At 39.0% G+C, this 22,651-nt stretch overlaps 1 protein-coding gene across 1 annotated transcript; it reads left to right on the top strand.

Moving 5' to 3' along the window:
* Positions 1-1,338: 1,338 nt before the first annotated feature.
* Positions 1,339-16,553, top strand: tmod2 (tropomodulin 2). Its single transcript, XM_055045112.1, has 10 exons — positions 1,339-1,462; positions 5,058-5,286; positions 6,458-6,614; positions 11,635-11,757; positions 12,488-12,562; positions 12,645-12,775; positions 12,852-12,959; positions 13,067-13,210; positions 14,053-14,197; positions 14,726-16,553. Exons 2-10 carry the CDS (start codon positions 5,161-5,163, stop codon positions 14,755-14,757), a joined length of 1,041 nt encoding a protein of 346 aa, XP_054901087.1. The 5' UTR covers positions 1,339-1,462; positions 5,058-5,160; the 3' UTR covers positions 14,758-16,553.
* The last annotated feature ends 6,098 nt before the right edge of the window (positions 16,554-22,651 follow it).

Here is a 22,651-nt window from a genome sequence, read left to right on the forward strand (position 1 = left end):
CGTTTCTCTGTTTATAGCTTTTCCTATCACCCATTTCTTTTAAGAACAAATAAAATAGTAGTAATATAAACTAATGATAATCTAAGACTTCAAGACGGAGATATATATGTGGCTCAACTCCTCAGTGTGTAAATGTAATATATTTAAGCGAGCTACATATAATCCTCCATTATTCTCATGAACACTTGTTTATTGTCACTGTACCTGTAACTTTACATTTATTCATACCTTAAATGAGCATCTCAATTTATTCACAATGTTTCATAGATCCAGTTTCACTAGAGAATTGCAGATAATTTCTTATGTAAACTGAGAATGTATATATGTATGATGGAATTCAAGAAATAGATACTATTTGGAGATGTGTATTTACATTTGTTAGTGGTGCACTGATTTATAAACCAGACGATTTATTGACCAGTTGATTTATCGGCCAATTTTCTTACTTAAATATATATATATGTATTAGATCGGTGATCTGCCCGTACTTACATGTGAAACTGATTTTATCTACCAATCTTATCTACCTCAGCAAAGGACTGAAAATCAACCACTGTGTTCTTCTCTTGCATGACAGAGGTTTGACTGATAGACTGCAGTTAATAATAGCCACTTTCTTGCAATATTTAGCAACATTTCAGACAAACTAATTGGTACAAAATAACAGGCTTTTTAAAGATCGGTAATTGATGTCTGGCCAGAAAACTGCAATGATGCACACACACACACACACACACACACACACACACACACACACACACACACACACACACACCCCCACACACACACACACACACACACACACACACACACACATATATATATATATATATATATATATATATATATATATATATATATATATATATATATATATATATATATATATATATATATGAATCCAAAACATGGATAACATTACCAAGTCAGTATCCGATCGATATTAAGTCGAATACTTTAGTTTCATATAGATGTGAAACATTTTAAATATTTACAAAATAGTCAAAAGAAATTTAAATATTTATATATTTGAAAAAATTCTAAATAAATGATCAAACGTCAGAAATATAGACATATTTGCGCATATTTTACATACACCATATTAAAATAAATTACTATGTGCCTCTTTAATTTAATTTTATTTTATTTTATTTTATTTAATTTTATTTTATTTTATTTTATTTTATTTTATTTTATTTTATTTTATTTTATTTTATTTTATTTTATTCTATTTTGTGTGAGGGCGGAACAAGTTACGCCATTGGTTTACATAAGACATTCTGTCTTCCTATTGGTTGCTTTTGACGTCAATCCCGGCTCCCTCCTGTTCCCTCTTCCTGTGTTACCGCCCTTGGTTGGACCGAGTGACAAACCTCAGACACACGGGAGTATCCGCCGCCGCAGTCGCTTCAGAGTCCGGTTCTCTTTGGAGTTTTCCCCAGCGACGTGTCTTTTAACTCGGGTGAGGAAAGCGGTTTCTCTGCGCCGACTATGTGTATCTAGTTTTGAAGCCAGCTGTAGAGTATTACCGCTGTTGGGTTTAGCTCAGCGGCTAGCGACTTGAGTCATCTGCAAGCGCTAGCGTGTTAGCTTCTACATCTCATTCACGGTGTTCTGCATCCAACAAAAGTAGCCCAGTTACAAACGAAAGTGTCCCATGAACGGCTTCGTTTGGTTTGAACTCTTACATAACTGAGGAGTGGAAGGTCTCGCCTGGTGTTGATAATTGCTCTTAACACACTCATTGCCAGTTGTAAGTCATAAACATGTCAGGAGGAGTTAGCTAACGCCTTTCGATAGGTACTTTAACCAGAAGATGCTGACAGCTGAGGTGTCACCAAAGTAACATTCGTGGTCTACGTAGGGCTTTCTGGTGCGATTTTTATTGTCGGGGACAAGCAACATTTGGTCATCTTGGGATTTATGAGGGAACGGGATTTTAAAAGCTTGAAGTAAACTGTGGCTGATTTTATTTCATTGTTATTTGTGGCCAATTCTGTTACATAGTCAAACAATGCAAGTGCGAGACAGGGCACGTTGTGTCCACTCTGAGTTTTTCCCGGGGACCAAGACGGGCGTTTCAGGAATCCTAAGGTGGAATGACTCACACCAGGGTGGATATTTTGAGAAAGGTGGTCTTATCAGTTTTACTAGTTGTTGCAGATGCTGTTGTACATTTTGGTCAGCAAGTGTTTTTAACTCACTCTCCCGTTCAAGAGATAAAAGGAGCCTGTGCGTTGCTCACAAAAGGCAGTGTAAACTGCAGAGTGGTGAATGAAGGGTGTGGCCCAAATCTTAGAGAAGTGAAGTTCTTCTTTACAGCCTGTTGACCTTTATGTATGCTGTGAGACAGGTAGAGTTTTGTTCCTAGCCTATTTTAGATTTCTTCTTCTTGCACCACGTTATCAGCCCCATGGAACAAATGGCCTTTGTTTTTTTTCCCGCATACCTTTTCAGTGGGGAGTGTATGCTGGCATTTGGCCAGGAAAGTGAACGATGCAGGGGTTTTGGAGCAGAGATGTACATTTATCAAGCTGCACTGTTTGAACTCCGGCATTTGCATCAGTTTCATGTGAAGAAGTACAGCATGAACCCTTGTGTATATAACATCATACGGTGGATTTGGACTGCTGGGAAATATACAAATCGTGTGTGTTTGTTGGTAAAACACTCCACTTCCTGTCTGGGCATTGTTAAGTTTATTCAAACTCTGAAGAGACATGTATGTTTGTGTTAGTCTCTTGCATAAAAGTGGATTTTTTTTGTTATATATATTTGCCTTCTTGCTGCTATCTCAGTCCATCTGTTTTCTATCATTTCTCTCCCACTGCTGTTCACCTCTGGAGACCGAACATAGAAACCAACAAGGAGAGTAACAACAGGATGGAGAGAGAGAGAGAGAGGGGAGAGTAAAACTGGAGGAGGAAGTTCAGCGCTGAGTCCCAGGGGAATTATAGCTGGGTTATTCTAACTATAGTCCATTTCTGTATGTTTGGGGCGTTGTTCCATTATAATTTAATTCTACTCACCACTTCCTGTCTCACCGTTGAGCTTACCAGTTATTCTTCCTCCAGCTTGAGTCACTGAGGAATGTACAGTGGCGATAACATGGATATCTGTTGAGATAACAGCGTTGATTTTGTTGTTTTCACTCACAGAGGTCACATGCTTTGACCACGAGATTACTGTGATTAATACAGTCTGAAGGTGGAAAACGTGTAGCCTGTAAAAACGACATGAAGTCGTCAGGTTTCTGGTTGGCTGAGTCCGCATGTCGGCAAAGGAAAGGTCAAGGTGAGCGTCGGGCTCATGAGTTTGCTGTATTGCTGGCGTCCTGCCATTTGTTGTTGCCCTGGAGGATTAGCGGAGAGGAGAAGGAGAAAAGGAATCAATCAGGTTGGACTAATGTATCCTCTCAGTGTCTCCACCTCAGCTTGAGCCCACCCTCTGCCATCATTATCCCTGTGTGCATGCTCCATTACTCCTCTGTCTGCACACTTGAAACCACCGGGCCTCACTTACAGCACAATGCCTGTGGAGAGGCATAAATGATGCATCTTGGGCATAAGGGAAAGTTGGGTGCTGTTATTCAGACTTAGTCTCAGTGTAAGAGCCTTAAATGTTGGTGGTCTTTTTCCAAACTCTTGTGTCTCGGTGTGCCAGCTCGTTTCTTTACCGAAACAAAGCTGGACGGTTTGTGATTTCACGAAAAAACAAATCATGCCACTGATGTCTGAGAACAGCACAAACTGGATGCTGATGTATTTGCTGGATGATTTAGATTTATTTGCATATTATTTGGATTTATGGGACTTTTTTTAGACAAAGGACTGAAGCAGATAGTTTGATTATGTGTGACTCCACACTAGGGAGGCACAGTAACAGATTTTGCTGGTTGATAAATTGTCTCTGCAATTATTGCGATAAAAGATAATATTGTCATTATGAGACTATTTTCAAGTTATACATTAATAATAAATAGCATAATAACACTATATTCAGATTGAAGTTGCTTGAGCTGAATCTGTTTTTTGTTGGTGGTCCTAGCAGAACAATTGCGAGAGATTAAAGAAGCAGGATTTATTTGCTTTTGATTAGTTCAGCTTGATCTGCTCTGAGTCAGTTTTATAACATTCCCTCTGATCATTTTTATCATTTCATGAGTAATTAGATGCAGGAGTAGAAGTGATCGAGGAACTGACCACTCTGGGAGACTAATAAAACCCTTTATGCAGCTCTCTGGACAGAAAAAGAAAGAATCTTTGCAGCGGCGAAGCACCAAGTTGTTTCCTTTTTATTAGGTTTTTTTTTTTTAGTTTGTAGATTTCAGATAAATCAAACTTCCCTGTAGTCTGGCAGCATTCAGGACTCCCAGCTAACCTCACCTGCCATAAAAACATAAAGGTAACAGGTGTTAAACTCAAGCTTTTCAGAACGCTGCATGTGTGAGGCTGTGTATAAACACAAACGTCCTTGCGTTACAGGCAGGAGGACCTTTAGGGAAGTCCTGCTGGAGATCTGGAAATGATGAGGTCATTATAAGATTTAAAGAGTGGCGTGGGAGAGCGAGCTGCAGGCTGAATCCTCCTCAGTTTCTTTGACTGTAAACTTATCCAGACTCCAGCTCCTCCTCTTATCTAGAGCTTATTTAACATCAACTGTTGTTGTTATGTTTAATCATTTAGTCTCAAAACAAATGCATCTCTCTGGATTTGCAAAACCACTAAACGCTTCTGTTTGTTTTCTGAAGTTGATCGTATTTTTCATATCACTACAAGAGTTTTTTTTTTCTCTTTCTGACCCTTATGGGAGTAAACGGATGATTTGTCAGAGCCTGAGAAAGTTCGTCTTTTGTTCCAGCTGTATGTTGCATCACTGGAGGGACACGGTTGCTTTCCAACACAGCTGTGTCCCACTATTGTTTCACAAGCACGGGTTCGCGTTGTTTATCTCGGCTGCGAATGCGCATGCACGTTTTTCAGCTCCCAACATTTTTTATCTTCTTCCACGCTACCTGACGTGAAAACATAAATAATTTGTTTGTTTTTGTCCCACAGACAGCCCCCTCCTCCCTGACCTGGAGCAGAAACACTGAGCAGGACCAGAGTGGCTGCCGCGGTTTGTTTGCCGTTCGCTGTCGCCTAGCAAGCTATAGCCACCATGGCGCTGTCGTTCAAGAAGGACCTCGACAAGTACAAGGATATCGACGAAGATGAGATCCTGAACAAGCTGTCGGAGGAGGAGCTGAAGCAGCTGGAGACGGTCCTGGAGGAGGTGGATCCTGAGGTGAGGGCCCGGCGAGGGCTGGGGAGCTCCATGACTCCTCAGCGGGGATGGGAGGGGTTTCTGTGGTGGAGATTTGAGTAAAATGTCAGATGAAAAGCTTCTAATTGAACTGGTTTGACTGTGACATGGTTAAGACATTTTAATTAGAAGGAAATCCCTCCTCAAATTATTGGCGTTTTCCTGTTGATTCTCCTGGAACGCTTTGATTTCCAGTCTTTCTCACACATTTCAATTCTTTTCTTTGTAAACTTCTCACTATGAAGCCGCTATAATCGGAAAATGAGCTAAATCTGCGGCAGCCTCCCTCAGTCATGTTGCATGAGTTATCTTATAAACTGTAGAAAATCATAAATTGCCTCCACAACGGGTGGAGGCTTTATTTAAAGTTCTGTTTTGCGATGTGGGACAAATAACCTCACAAGACCAACAGGAAGCACTTAGTAGAGAAAGGCTCCTTCTGTGCTGTATGTCAAGAGAAAGACTAAACTCATCAGCCTTGCAAAGGAAGCCTTGGATTTTGTTGGAGACAAACTGGCTTGACAAACATTTGTAGCAGGCATCCTTTATTCAGGTTTTCCTTCTGCATTGCTTCAGTTAAACCATCTGGATCCTGATAAACTGGTTTATGCATCTGTTTTTCTTGTAGTTTTAGGGAGCCGGTATTTCATTTGCTGCTTTCTAATCTATGTTTTAGCATTTGCTCCTTGCTCTGTATTTGTAGTATTTTCTACTCGTTTCCATCAAAACAGTTATTTGGCAAATTGATCCATTTCATTTGTCTTTATTATACTATTCTAATGGGGAGTTATTTAAAGGGATTTTGTAACATTTCCTGGGATAGAGGGAAAATGTTGCTTTCTGGGTGTGAACTGATTACATTTTTCTGTCTGATCACTGAACTTTAAAAAGCCTGATCTGACAATTCAGGTATTATTATTGTTTTGACCGCTAACTGTAGCAACAACGTCTCTAAGTTGGCAACAGTAAGGTGACTTGTACTACATGACGTGTGTATTAGCTGATCTTCAAAAATAAAAGAAATCGGTCCGATATATTGTCTTTTTCATGATACTCAATTAGCTGCTTAAATAAAGTGTTTCTCCAGACATAATAAAATTTAAAAAAAAGTTAGCTACTTGACTTCAAAATGCTCCTTGTCCTTCCTCTGCAGAATGCGCTTCTTCCAGCCGGTTTGCGGCAGAAAGATCAGACCGATAAGTCGGCCACTGGGCCGTTCAACAGAGATCGGCTGCTCAAATACCTGGAGAAGGAGGCCATGGAGTACAAGGACAGAGACGACATCATTCCCTTCACTGGAGAGAAAAAAGGTGAGTGTCAGAGTTCCTCCTAGGATTAAGATGCTGTTTCTAAGGTTGTTTTGTTTGGCTAGATTGCTGTTAATCTGGTGGAGAATGAAACGGAGACAGCAGAGAAAAAGGATTCTCAGAGAAAGAGAGTGATTTGTTCTCCTTGTGGACAAAAAAACCCTAACACAAATCTACTCGCTTGAGGGGATTTCTGACCTTAATTAATTTCTGCAAGTTTTCAAACTTCAAAAGTTTAAAGATAAAAGATAAAATTTTCGCACTGGTTGTGCAATCTGCTGTAGAATCAAAACCCTGGCTTTGGCCCATTTATTAAAGTAAACTGGTTAAACAGGATCTGCAAACATTCTAGCTGGGTCGTTGATATAGTGTATTTATGCTAGAGCTGTTTAGCTTAAGGCACTTTTGTTTTTCTTTTTTACTTGGTAATGATAGTTTTAAAAGCTTATTTCTCCCGGGGTTTCTGGAAAGTTTGGTCCTCCATGTTTTGTTTACAGGGTTTCTGCGTACAAAACCTCAGTAGCATTGTTATCCTAACATCAGGACATGCTAAAAAGTGCACACCCTCAGCTTTAGTTTTCCATGTAGTATACACTGATTGAATTTGCAAGCTTTTTATTCACTAAAAAGTGACACAAGAGTTTGGAGTGAAAACTAAAATTGGAATGAAGAAAATCTTCTCTATTTTTATTCCTTCAACCTACCTACACTTACATATTTTGGTTAAATTCTAAAATACTTATATGATTTGTTTTGCTATAGAACAAAAGTAATACTAAGTTAAGTTGCGTATTTTGACCTATGCGGATATGACATTTTTTCTGTGGTGTTTTCACTGGAACTAAATCTTAAGTGTTTACCCAACAGAAATCCAGCAGCTATGATAATTTGCAGGTTTTTGTGGCTTATTTTGAACAAAACCACCAGATTAAGAACTGTTAAGTTGCTATCACATGCTAATAAATGTATTTCTTTGGAGAAAAATATTCAGGGTACATGAGGAGAACACATAGCACTAATTTCTGTTCTACTGCTTGTAGCTGTGCAACAGCAACAAGCAGTTCTACTTGTTGCTAATGCTTCTCTGTGGCAGAATAAGGTTTGTGATACGTAATGGGAGGTGGAAAAGAGTTTACTACTTCATCGTGACCATGTGTTTTTATTATCAGCACTCAGTAGGGGTGTGTCTTAAACCCCAGTCCGATGATTCTGACTTTATGGTTTGATCTAAATTTGGCAGGAAAAATGATTAAAATCATTTTAGCAGTTCTGTTTTGTTCTCCAATCACTTTTATTTTGTTTAATACGATTTAGCATGTTTTGTGTGATGTCAGAAACTGACAGCCGAAAAATCTCCATGATGTGGTGTCAGAAATGAATTGTAGTAAAAGTGAAAGATCTGGCTTTTCTTGTCCTGATAAAGATTTCACGAGCCTACAGTTAAACTCGTTGGTGTGTAACGTCGGCTGTTCATTTAGCTTCAACATTTCAATATGTTGAATCACAATCATCACTATCGGTGTGTGCAGAAATACAAACCCAAAAGAGTACCTAGACTATAAATCATCCCTACTTCCCTTAATGTCAAGAATATTTTATTTCTTTAATTCCTCACATGTTAAAGCTTATAAAGAGTTGTTGAATATTTATCCCAAGTCCTGCAGCGTGTGTAGCTGTTACCACATCCTCCTCCTTGTCGGGACATCCATCTGAGTTATCATCCTGGTACCATGTTTGTGTGAAAAACCTGCAATACTAAGAAGCTTTTCTAAAATTATAGCTGACACTCAACATAATGTGTAATCTCACACTGATACAAATATCATTTTCACATTGCGGCTCTTCCCGTCATTTTCCCCGGCTTGTTACAATAGAGTGTGAAGCGCATGAACGGAAAAGTCATCATGCTGATTGTTGTAGCGTCTACAGACTAACAAAGATGGATTTTTACAAAGGCTTTAGTTTCCAGTGATCTGAAAATCTCACCTTTTCTTTCATTTTACCAGTCTGGATGATCACTATTCTTTCTCAGAGGCAGCTATGCAAATCTACGCTTAAGCCTTATTTGAATTGGGATAAGACTTAAAACATTTGTTCTTTTCACAACATCTATTCAACTATTCTTATATAAAAAGATAATCTTTCACTTTAAGAAAATGAAATTTTGTTTCCAAAAAAAGCATTCCTGAAACATGATGAATCTATTTTATCAGAGTGAATACACTTGCAAGTGAAGAAAGCTTCTCTTGCAAAAAAAAGTCCCTGTGGAAGCAGATGGACTGCTGTAAAAACACAAGCTTGGCTTTTATCGGCATGGCTGCTCTATTCTTAAACGGTCCTGGTAATCATAACCACTGTTTGAATGCAATGTTTGTCACAAACACAGCAGAAGAAGCAGATAAAAATCTGAAATCTCATAAAAATGCAGAGGAAACACGGAATTGACGTCTCTCCTTGATTTACCCGCAGCGAGTTGGAAATTAAACTGTCTCCCTCTCTCTCTGCTTCCTTCTCTCTGTCTGCCCATGTGTTCAATAACTTCCTATGACAACATGGAAAACTTGGATCACTGTTGGCCAGTGGTTCAATGGATTCTGTCCTCCCTGGTTATACTCGCCCCCTACTGAGATTTAATGTGGTTCTGAGTGTGTGAGGCTCACATTCAATGATGTTAATAATGTCTGCGGAAGACAGCTCTGCTCAAATACCATAGAAACCACTGCAGCTCTTTAATGACTTAATTTCAATGCTTATTGTTTTTCCTTTCAGTTGCTCTAGAGTTGCTTCAGGGTTTGTCGGCCTTTTCAACTCATGTTGTGGTCACTGAAGCAGAGAATCTGTGGTAACTTAAAATCTGTTAAGTTGGCTTTTTTTTTAAGTTGGACATCTTTGAAAGCACAGAAGATCCAATAAACATTTTGGAAATAACTTATTACAGCATCTATTTTGCTTTGGTCTGCTAAAAGGAGTAAAAAAACAGCATGTTGGACAGAATAAAATTCATTTTTATTCTCTAAGCTGGTAACATAGACTATTATCCTGTCCAGAGACAAATAAGAGTACAATAGACTTTAATTGAGCCAACCTCCTATTTCACATTTACTTCAAGACATAGACAAGAAGGGTTACAGCACTCTGTACTTTGTGAAGAAGATTTTTATTACTTTTTCTTTGCCATCACCTTTTGGGGATCTGAATTAAAACAGTTGAGCCGGTGACAGAGGACACTGGGGTCAGCTCTGGAGATGAATGAACAAAGAACGACGTTCTGAAAATGGAGGTCATGACGGACACACTGAGGCTCCTGTTCATGGGACTGTCCTACAACAACAATGTCTTCAGAGCGAGACTCTTTCTGATCAGCAGTAATACACACTGCTGTTCAGAAAGATCATCTCCTCGGAGGAGATAGAAGCAATAATCAGATGGGGTCGGCATTTATTGTTTTCTCGCAGTTTCTGATGGTAAATACAGAAAGTTTTGTTTTGTTTTTCTATTTTCTGCATAGTTTGTCCCTCGAGAGCATCAATAAATACCAGTAAGCTTGAAAATATGGTTAAATGCAGTTACTGTGTCCACTTTTTTGGGAATGTTTTCTGAGAACAATATTTGTGTTTGGGACACCATGACTGCTCTGCCATGCAGTCACAGCCACATAGTTACCTAAAAAATAAGTAAAAGCTTCACATTGTAGCTGATGTCTGATTGTTTTGTTTTTTTAAATATCAGATAGACAGATTCTTCATGGTTGTTGTGAAACAGCTGAACAGAAAGAGTTACATTGTTGTGGTTTAATCTGTTGTTTTAGTTACCAAACTGTTCTGACACCACATGTCCTGTCCAGGCATTGCTGCTGTTCTGTTTTGCTGGGCTTTTTCTGTTGTTGTTTTACTCTAAGGTTCAGTGTGACTTTCCCATTCACTCAATGTTTGCATAAAATTACCCAGAAGACAAATTCTTTACTTGACAGTCATTTGGTCTCTGTCATTTGTCCCCTGCTCTGGGTTAAATATCTCCACTGAGGGATTGGCTCTGCTTAATGACTGTATTTAGTGTTTACTGGGTTGCAGGAAGTGCCAGAGCTCCCACTGCGGAGCACTTTGAACAATTTGAGTGACTTGAGTGAGTTGGAAGGAAGAGAAGGAGGGAGGGCCGGTCGTTGGTGGGTTTTTGTGTGGAAGGGGACGGGCAGAGCTCCCACTGCATGGCTGCTCTGCCATCTGTAAGTGCTTGTTGCCTCTGCAGTGCACTTTATATTAGACTCAAGTTTTTGTTGCATGACTTCCTTCACACTACTGGCATCTTTTCTCAGAAAGGTTGCCAAATAAATCCTGTGATAAAGTCATGGCTGCTCATAGCTTAGTTTGAGACGTTTCCTACGTCACAATTAATATTCTTTCCAGGAACGTATCACTTAGAGCTGGTTAAGATAATTTTCAAAAAACAGAAAATCAAATGCAGTAATTTCACTTCAGTGTGCTAGCCAGATTCAGCATATGTAGGTACATTTCTTTCTGATTAAAAACAACTTAACATGATTAAACTAATTGAGTTTTGCAAATTTAAATGGGCTTTTGAAGTCTTCAAAGCAATAAAGCACATTCGAAAATCTTGATTTCTGTGTATTGAAGAAAAGTATAATTTGCAAAGTGTAGAAAACTACTTGTTATGTCTTAGACGGTAATTTGCTTGTAGATCTTCATACTCAGAACAAGTATTACAACTTTCAGATAATAAAATAAGTAAATAAATAACAGATTCAGTTTCTTGTTTTGCACTTTGGAAAGGATATTTAGTTTCTTCATGTTACAATAACTTAACTACTCTGTTTTTTTCCCCAAGTTAATTTTGCACAACAAATCACTGATTCACAAAGCGGGACAAATGGTGTTTTGATGTAATTTGACATGTAGCGAGGGAAGCTGAAATTAACCCAGCGACCTTTATCAGACTCTACCTCGCCTGAGCCGAATCTCACGCAAGTTTCCCATCTGACTGGCATTTGTGTGTCCTTCCTCCACAGGTAAAGTATTTGTTCCCAAGCAGAAACCAAAAGAAATGTTCCAGGAAGAAGCCACAACCCTCGATCCAGAATTAGAAGAAGCTCTCTGCAGCGCCACCGACACCGAATTGTGTGATTTAGCAGGTAAGAATGAAAACGTGTCATAAACCTTTCATGGTGGCACTTTCAGGTGGGAGAATCTGTTTCCTGGACAACTTGATTCTGCATTCATTAACTCAGACCTGCATGGAAGAGTTGAATGGGTAAAACCGCTGTTTATAGAAAGCCGTCAAAGCGTTTTCGAGAGCTGGTGTCCTGCAGCAGATCCGCCACACTTTCCAGAGAATAAAACCAAAATTGTACAACTTTCCTTCTACTTTTGAATTATTACAGATGTATTATGTGAAAGGGATGTATATATATATATATATATATATATATATATATATATATATATATATATATAATATATATATATATATATATATATATATATATATATATAATATATATATATATATATATATATATATACTCTTGCAGGGGAACAGCAGCTCTTAAACACACATCAGTATGACTCATTGAAAAGAAAATCCAGTTGTAGCCACATCCAGCCAACATCTGTCCGATCCAAGTCTTTCCTTGGATGGAAAAATACAAGTTGTTTTCCTCCCTCAGCCTTTCCCTTGGCACCGTCTTTTACTCCGTGTGCTGATGGATGAAAGCAAAAAGGGCTGACTGAGCAGCACGACACCTCCCATATGCAATGCTATCCAGATTAGATCATCTTACCTTCACACTGAACTGCAGAATTTATGCTTACACAGTTATTTCTCACCAGTTATTGAACAGATTTTCCTCCTTTGGTTTACAGCTATTCTGGGTGTGCACACACTGGTTACTAGTAATCAGACGTATGATGGAACTGGAAGTAAAGAGGGCTACAACAGTGAGTACAGTGAAGTTTTATTTTTTATAATTACCCCCAAAGAGGTTGATATTGTGACCTCAGGCTCTCTTGTCTCTTCCAGATGTGGTGAAAGGAGAGAAGATGAACCCGGTGTTTGATGAGCCTCCCAACCCCACTAACGTAGAAGAAACTCTGCAGAGGGTAAAAAACAACGACGGCTCCTTGAAAGAGGTCAACCTTAACAACATTAAGGTGCGCACAAGTCCAAACGCAGAGTTGACCCGCGTAGGTACTGCCTCCATCAACACCAGTGTTTTTTTCTCCCCAGAACATTCCCATTCCCACGCTGAAAGACTTTGCCAAAGCAATGGAGAAGAACACACACGTCACAAAGTTCAGCCTGGCAGCAACACGGAGTAACGACCCAGTTGCTGTGGTGAGATGGAGCGGTTTGTGGGCTTTTATTGCTTCTGTTGACATGTCGTAACTGCGTATTTACGCCTTTGTTTCTTTTTTCTTTTTCTTTTGCTTTCCATCTTCTAGGCATTCAGTGACATGCTGCGGGAAAACAAGACGCTGCGGAGTTTGAACTTGGAGTCCAATTTCATCACTGGAGTAGGAGTGCAGTCTTTGGTGGAGGCGTTGCGAGATAATGACACACTCACCGAGATCAAGATAGACAATCAGGTGAGTAAAGTAAAGCGAACAATTAAACATTCAGTTCACCCTGTAGGGAGCAAAAGTACAACTTTGAGATTTCAAATGATATTTTCTAAGCCAAAAATAGATTTGTAGGTATTATAAGCTGGATTTTAGCGGGTGATGTTCCAGAAAATATTCTTAGTTTTCCATTTTTTTTATGCATGGCAGCTATATGATGGAGTTTCAGGTTTAATTTCATTTTAATCGTGAAGTAAAGGAATAACACAAAAAGCTTCTTCTTTACTATGTTAGATCAGTGATGTGATGTCCAAGGCCAATTTTATCAAGATGAAAGCCCTTGAAGTTTACATGCATTTTTCATGTGTTTTTTTTATTGTATCTGCTCAATAATAAATTAAATGTGCAAGGTTCTATTTAAATTAATCAAATACACTTTTGTAAAAGAAGGATCTTTAAATTATTGTAGTTTGAAAAAACACAAAGGATCTTTGACTCTTGAGTTGTTACAAGGCAGACATACTGTTTTTCTGTGAGCCAGAGTATCTTTTTTAGCCCATGTTCAGGTTGGTGTAATCCAACGTTAAGTTGAACAGCCACACAAAATCTTCAAGAGGACCACAACTGGCCCTCAGCCTGCTGTTCAGACCCCCTTTTTTTTTAGATCTCTGTGGTTTGATAAATGGGCAAAACTTTATGTTGATGATCAAATAATTGGCTGTCATTTGTCCTGACAGCCATGTGTGTTTTAATAGTACGGCGCCACGAGCTTCCTGCTGAAAGGAGGAAGTTGAACTGTTTCCGTGCGGTGGGATCTTCTTCCTCCTGTCATTCCCCCGTTAACTTCCTTGTGATTGTGTGTTCCTCAGCGGCAGCAGCTGGGCACCACCGCGGAAATGGAGATCGCTAAAATGTTGGAGCAGAACAACAGCATAGTGAAGTTCGGCTATCACTTCACCCAGCAGGGTCCTCGGTCCCGGGCTGCTGCGGCCATCACCAAGAACAACGACCTCGGTATGATTCACATACACATGCAAAGATGGATGAAATTAACCTCCTATTTAAAACAAAAAAACAACTCGCTCATCAGCTGCTCTCTGTTGCTAAGGAAATATCCTGACAAGTTAAATTTAGACCTCTGTGAACATCTGTTCGGTTTGCAGTCAGCAGTGACCAACTCTCCTCTTTTCTTTAGCTCCTCCCCCTGTCAGAGCTGCTGTTGCACAGGTCTGATGCATGGGGTGTGTCCAGGGGTTGATCATAACAGGGCTTCTTTCACAGTGTCTGAGTGATGCATTCACTGCATTAACAGTTTGAAAACCCTGAGAGTGACGACATCTCACTTTTTGTTTCCTGAACATGCTGACGCACGCTGTTGAAATGTTTAAAACTTTAACCGCAACGTTGACGATGGCTCACTTCCTCTCTTTAAGTCGGACTAACAGACCCGCGAAGCTTAGAGACAATACCGCATGCTTGCTTTTTCTTTATTTTTGATATGTTGATGTCTTTTTAAAAAATGCTTTTTTGTGCTGTTTTCAGTCCGTAGGAGGCGAGTGGAGAGGGACCAGTAGAGACGGAGCGCTACCTTCCTCCGAGCCAATCCTCCTGTTCATCTCATCGCGTGGAATAATTTCAGCCGTTGCCCTGGTCTCATCTCACTGTGTGAAAGTTTTAGTCCTGTGCCAAACTATGGGGCAAGGCATGCTCAGCCTGAACAATACATCAGAGAAGAAGGGAAATAACTGGAATTGCCCTCTCCCTGTTCATTTTTTTTTTTATGTTTGTTCTTGATGTTGTAAATCTCATTAGTTTTTAAAACATGTCATTTCAGCTGCTCTCATTTTGAGCCTTTATATTTACCTGCCCAGAATTTTTACATGATGTTTTTGTTTCTTCTTTCTTTCTTTTATACGATGCTATAATACATGTGAAGTAGTCATGCACAGTACCAAGTAACAAACAACAACTTTGAGGAAAATCTTTAAAAAAAAAAGTAAAAAAAGCAACAACAAAAAAAACATTTGGAGATTGTGTTGCGGCTGAGATCAGAGCTTCTTTTGAAACGACGTGTAAAAGCAGCAGAATGTGTCTGAAGTTTTGCTAACTTTTGATGACTCTTGGCTCTAACGGAGCGCGACAGCATGGAGCTGCACAGGCGCTGCTTTTTTGCAGGTGTTGTTTATTAAAAGCCTCTTGTAAAACTGGCAGCACTGGACCTGGTGTGCTGCAGTGGTTGGTCTGAATCTAGTCAGTGACTACGTGTTAAAATCACGTAGATAACCTGGGTTTATCTCCTTTTGTAAAAAAAACAAACAAACTAATTACTTATTTACTGTTCTAATCTAGCTGAAGTTCTTGCTTTGATACAGTTGCAATTTTAATGTTACTTTTTCCGATCAAAAAAGAATAACTAGGTCAAAATGTTTAGCATAATGCAAAAGTGAGCTTATTTTTTGAGGGGAAAAAATGTAGAAAAAAAGCAAGTTAGAGAAGATTTTGATGCTCCATCATGCCAAAGACTAACACACGTAGTGCAGATGATACAGCAGTAGACCACTTGCTTTTAACTCCACCGTGTAGATCCAAGGAAACAAAATCTACTTTAAAAAAAAAGAAATTTGAACAATTTTACATGAAGCGATGCTTTTCTTAACAATTTGCTGGCTCACTGAGACATGTGAAAAGTTTTCTTCCAGCTCCATCTTGCACATTGAAGTTGTAATTTGAGGCCTTCGTCCTCCCCCAACACAAACTGTCACAGGTTCAGCTTTAGAGCCGAGTTGGGAATCCAGATGCATCGAACACAACGTTCCTCTAACCTGCTAACCAGGATTTACTCAGGAGTCACTTGAACCTTGTATATACTGTCTGTAGGAACAATATGCTGGCATGACGTCCTCACTTGTGAACATCAACTTTCTGTTGACCAAAAAGCTTCACATTCCTTCGGAAAAATATTTTACTCGGTTTTCTTTTTGTTTCTTTTAATATTTGTGCACTTTTTCCATGTCCACATCTGCTAATATTTGCTCCAGACAAATTGCTTTTATATTCCTTTGTTTTCTGGTGAACAGTCACCTAAAGTGGATAATTTTTCTTCTTTCTTTTTTCCCTTGGGCTTGTTGGTATCTGGTGGCTGTAATATGTATATTAACTGTAAAATCCCATCTCAGATTGAAAGTATGCACACAGATAGACACGTGTGTTGTAACCCACAAATCACTGCTGAGATTTTTTTTTTGTACCGGAACTCCACACTCTGATGCTAACACAAAGAATGTGTATTATTATTATTATTATTATTAAAAAAGGACAGGTTAAAAAGCACTGCTGAATATAAAATATCAACAATAAATGTTTATATATACATGCAGTGTCTTTGGGATTTGTTTGCATTAATTTATAACTAGTTCTAAAACAGTAACTTTAAGCTGCATGGTGTTGTAAAGACTCTTGGTATGTTTCTTCTATAGGAAAGATGAGCCATAAAATCAAATGGGGTTGGTTCACAATGTGCTATATCAAAATATAATGGAAGGTTACGTGAAAAGAAAAGCCACATGGATAACCCCAACATTGAGAAGTTTGTGAAGAAAAGACCAAAAGTGATTATAATGCAGACTGTGAAAAAAAATCTTACATTAGAAATTAATAACACAGAAAGAAAAATACTCAAAATTATGCTTCTATTGAAAGATAATAAACCAACATCAGAAACTGCACTTGAAAATATTTAATTTAAAAACACTGCCCAGAAACTAAGACCCCTGAGTTGTGCTTCTGGAAACCTTGATGTGATATTTGCATGAATGTAAAACAGCTGAGCCTGATTCATGACTTGTTTTTTTAGCAGGTCAAACATGATGAATGTGTAAAAGTTGCATTGTTGCCGACTTCATTATAAGATCAAAGGAAGCAGACATTAGAGCAAAAACATGAAATCCTCAGAGAAACCGGAGAACCTCCTTGGCAACACACCAACTAACAAACAGGCTAATTTTGCCGTCTTCAGAATCAGAGTGTTTACAAAAGTCACTCTGTGGCCTTGTGATTGCAGATCTCAAGTCTCCATTCCCAGATTCCCAGCTTTAGGAGTTTACAATCACTGTCGGGCCCTTTGGGCTTGTCGTGGATCCGCGTGTGGTGCACATATGCAGCTTTTAATCAAATCCAGTTTTCTGCTTGTTTGCGCATGCCTGAAAGATGATGTAATGAACATGACTCCATCCCTCTGTAGGTTTCCCGTGCCAGAGCTTCTCTGACGGAGAAAATGCTGCACCTCTGACACGAAACTTTGACCCGGCGAGGGTGGGAGGTGAATGACTCAAGTGTTTCGACACCGGGAGCAGAAAGAACAAGAGGCTAATGTCGTGTCTGTTTTAGTCACAAAGGAATCATTTCACAAAGGAAAAATACAAACCTAGAACTGAGTGAACAACACACACATTTGTGCTTATGTAAGCACCGTGCAACTGCTCCTTTAAACTGCCTACACATGTGGAAGAATAGGCTGAACATAAACCTGGCAGCCTTTATTAGAGGTTTTCATGTTCAAACATGACTGTCAGGAAGCAATATTTAATCTCAACTTTAAAAAGAGAAAAAGAAACCAGAAAAGAGTTAGTCTCTTATTATGTATGGCAAAATGTGCAGTTCAGGAACAACTCAAGCACAACATGCTATCACAAAACTAAGAGCTGTAGAGCAAAAACAAATATGTGGAAAACAAAGCTGCGTCTCATTCTCATTCAAAAAAAAAAAAAAGACAGATAAACAAAAACCATAAATAAGACCTTCGCCAATGATTACAGAGGCAGAAATTCTCAGACAGAATCTGCGTTTGGCAGCCATGAGAACTCTGAACACCTTAAGGTGACAGCGCATTTACAGTTAGGGCCAGAAATATTTGGACAGTAACACAATATTTGTGAGTTGGCTCTTCATGCCACCGCATTGGATTTGAAATGAAACCGCTACAACAGAATTCAAGTGCAGATTGTAACGTTTAATTTAAAGGGTTGAACAAAAATATCTGATAGAAAATGTAGGAATTGTACACATTGTTTACAAACACTCCACATTTTAGGAGCTCAGAAGTAATTGGACATATAAACATAACCCAAACAAAAAAGTTTTTTCTCAATATTTTGTTGCGAATCCTTTGGAGGCAATCACTGCTTAAGTCTGGAACCCATGGACATCACCAAACGCTGGGTTTTCTCCTTCTTAATGCTTTGCCAGGCCTTTACAGCCGCAGCCTTCAGGTCTTGCTTGTTAGTGGGTCTTTCCGTCTGAAGTCTGGATTTGAGCAGTGAAATGCATGCTCAATTGGGTTAAGATCTGGGTGATTGACTTGGCCATTGCAGATATTCCACCTTTTGCTCTCATGAACTCCTGGGTAGCTTTGGCTGTATGCTTGGGGTCATTATCCATCTGTACTGTGAAGCGCCGTCCGATCAACTTTGCAGCATTTGGCTGAATCTGGGCTGACAGTATATCCCGGTACACTTCAGAATTCATCCGGCTACTCTTGTCTGCTGTTATGTCATCAATAAACACAAGTGACCCAGTGCCATTGAAAGCCATGCATGCCATGCCATCACGTTGCCTCCACCATGTTTTACAGAGGATGTGGTGTGCCTTGGATCATGTGCCGTTCCCTTTCTTCTCCAAACTTTTTTCTTCCCATCATTGGTACAGGTTGATCTTTGTCTCATCTGTCCATAGAATACTTTTCCAGAACTGGGCTGGCTTCTTGAGGTGTTTTTGGGCAAATTTAACTCTGGCCTGTCTATTTTTGGAATTGATGAATGGTTTGCATCTACATGTGAACCCTTTGTATTTGCTTTCATGGAGTCTTCTCTTTACTGTTGACTTAGAGACAGATACACCTACTTCCCTGAGAGTGTTCTGGACCTCAGTTGATGTTGTGAACGGGTTCTTCTTCACCAAAGAAAGTATGCGGCGATCATCCACCACCGTTGTCTTCCGTGGACGCCCAGGCCTTTTTGAGTTCCCAAGCTCACCAGTCAATTCCTTTTTCCTCAGAATGTACCAGACTGTTGATTTTGCTACTCCAAGCATGTCTGCCATCTATCTGATGGATTTTTTCCTTTTTTTCAGCCTCAGGATGTTCTGCTTCACGTCAATTGAGAGCTCCTTTGACCGCATGTTGTCTGGTCACAGCAACAGCTTCCAAATGCAAAATCACACACCTGGAAACAACCCCAGACCTTTTAACTACTTACTTGATTACAGGTTAACGAGGGAAAGGCCTTCTGAGTTAATTGCAGCCTTTAGAGTCCATTGTCCAATTACTTTTGGTCCCTGGAAAAAGAGGAGGCTCTGCATTACAGAGCTATGATTCCTGAACCCTTTCTCCGATTTGGATGTGGAAACTCTCATATTGCAGCTGGGAGTGTGCACTTTTAGCCCATATTATATATAAATTGTATTTCTGAACATATTTTTGTCAACAGCTAAAATAACAAAACCTGTGTCACTGTCCAAATATTTCTGGCCCTAACTGTAAATTTTGCAAACACTAAAAGCCTTAATTCAGCTGGGAAGTTGTGGAGAGACATCAAGAGGTTGCTTCAAAGGCAAATACATGATATGCAGGAATAATATGCAACCATGCACTTAGTTAACATGAACTTTCTTAATCTAACTGAGACAAAAGAATTGGAAAGTTGCTGGATTAAAATAGGCCCAAACTAAAGAGTCAAGTTGCCAGGAAATGAAGTGCACATCAGGGCAAACTTTCATTATCAAATTTGTCCTCTATAACAGCCGACAAGCCGTATTTTTGTTTGTCTCTTGGCTCATTTGAACTGTAATGTTTTCCAGTGTGAGTTTCTGTTGTCCTTCAGTCGCCACAAAGGAACCAGGAACCTCTGGCTACATCTGCTTACTAATAGCTGAGGCTCATTTCAGGACTTTACACTCTATAGGAGCAGCAGCTGGATTAATTGCTACGCCACAAGCTCTGCGTAACTCACGAGTCATTCATAATTATCTTGGCTGCTGAAATGATCTTGGATAAATAACCACATTATAAGTTGGTGTGCAGTCAAATCAAGATTATGTCAGAACATTCCTCCCCAGCAAAGCGGACGGCTGATTTTTTTTAAAGCAAAGATAGAAAAGTAAGCTCTCTTTCTATATATAAGTAAAATCTGTACATATGTATGACCTATATATAGAGCATACTGTAGATTTTACTAGTGTAAAACCTACAGTATATGCTCTACTTTAAGATTAGTAACTAACGTGCGCCATCTGCTGGAGGAAATATTGAGGCTCCAAAATCCAGCGGCCTGATTTTCAACAAAAACCAGCACAAATTTCTGACAAATTTCAAAATCTTTACATCAAAGATTTGTAACGATTTTTTTTAAATTGAATTTTAAATGCATTTTACTTGTTTATAAAGCTCTTTTCTGGGTGAGTCCATTGTGGTTCATGAACCCATAGATATAATGTCAAACCTATCAGTGTAATGTAGCTTTAATCCAAGTCGTTTTTGACGTCATTATTTTTATTCAGCTTATAGAGTAGCTTAGGTCTCAGTCCTTTATCGTATCTTATATTCAAGGTATCAATTATTATTATTATTATTATTATTATTATTATTATTATTATTATTATTATTATTATTATTATTATTATTTTAATGTGGTTTTGAGGCACACAAGCAATAGCATTTTATCAACAATTTTACCTCTGAATTATTTAGTTCTGCTTATTTTTATTCTATAGTTGTAGTTGAGCGGCTATTTTTTTTACTGTTATCACCTAGTTGGCTTACTTTATGTTTGAGTTGTAGAAGACACAAACATCTGTCTCATTTTTCTTTCTTGTGAAGTAAAGATAGCGTTTACTTTTCCCTTCTTATTTAATAAGAACGTTTTCATTGTTAGGTGTTGGGTATTCATCCCATATCACGTCCATCACCATTAAGCATCATTCTATTGTATGTTTAACCTGCTGACCATTTTGGGCTGTAGTCTGTATGGAAAGTATCACATAATAAATAAAGTTTGTTCAAAGGACTGAGCTGCAACACTAAAACATTTCCAGTAGGGGGCAGAATAAAACAAACTTTCCATTTGTTTTATTCCAGAATTACATCTGGCTTTGCAAAGACGTCTATGTTCATCTATGAGTAGTAAATAAATATATGAATCAAGTATTTTCAACAGGCTCTGTTGATTTCTAAACTATTAATTTGACAAATTATGAGAGGAAACAAACTCTAGAAAGGCTAAACTCCTTTTGGCCAACTGTAAACCACGGGTAGGAGTGAATTGGCACGGTCCGTCATGTCCTCTCTCCTATAAAGCTGTAGGTGGACTTGGATCAGGAGGCTGATTGTTATCATGGTTACAACATGAGAGACAAACTGTTCCTTCTCCTCCGTCTAAAGGAGACAGCTGTTTCCCTGGCTGTTTTACAGCATGGAGACGGGATGGAGTTCTGTTGCATGCTTTCGTCCCCTCCACATAGTCCTTAAACAAACCATTCCCAGAAGAAACCAGCCACGACTAAAGGAGGGGGAAACAAATATTACATGAATGCAGAATTGATTTAAAAAAAAAATCTGTCATGTCCTATTGAAAGCTTCATGACTAATTAATGCGCCACACTCCCTCTTCCTGGTCCTTCTGTGTTCCCTTGCACACATTTAATGACCTGATTTCCATTTGAAGATGTCACGCGGTGAGATGAGCACAGCTCCATGTGTGTCCTGGAGAGGTGCTGATTGAATCAATAAAGCATTAAAGATCATGAATCCACTTATTGCTCCACCACATTTGTTCCACGCTGGATCAAGTTTCACCTCTGCACATCCTGTTCATCTCGAAGAGTCACCTGCAGCCTTTGTGTTTCTCTTGCAAAACATGCTAAATCTTATTGATGCCACATTTAGAGTCCATTTTTACCCATTAGTGGGTTTATATGGCAAAGCCCTTGCGTGTTTCAATAAGTGAAGAAAGTTCCCTGATGAACCAAGCGACGTCAGGGAGCTTTCCACCACTTGGCCGTCTGAATAACCAGTAACAATACAGACCGCGCAGACGGCAGTGGCAGGTGGTGATGAAAATTTCCACTCACTGTCCGTCCAGAAATGAATACATGATCAGAAGGCCTCTGTTTTTCACAGGATCCCAGATTGGAATCACATAATGGAGTTTGTCCTACTTGTAGTTTGCCAAATTGCATTACCTATTAAATCATCAAAGTATCCAGTTGACATGGACTCCTAAAATCTGGGTCAGACAATAACAAAACTTGCTTATTACCAATCAAATTTTTAACAAAACAACTATGTTTTATTTCACATTTAGGTTGGAAGTAGATTCCAACCTAAATGTTGGAATTAACTGTGAATATCAATGCAGATGACACTATACCATCACTGTACCATTTTTTTATTAATCAAATTCACATTCTAATAGGCCT

Source organism: Poeciliopsis prolifica, unplaced genomic scaffold (assembly GCF_027474105.1).
Source record: "Poeciliopsis prolifica strain line A6 unplaced genomic scaffold, Auburn_PproV2 SCAFFOLD021, whole genome shotgun sequence".
Lineage (NCBI taxonomy): Eukaryota > Metazoa > Chordata > Actinopteri > Cyprinodontiformes > Poeciliidae > Poeciliopsis > Poeciliopsis prolifica.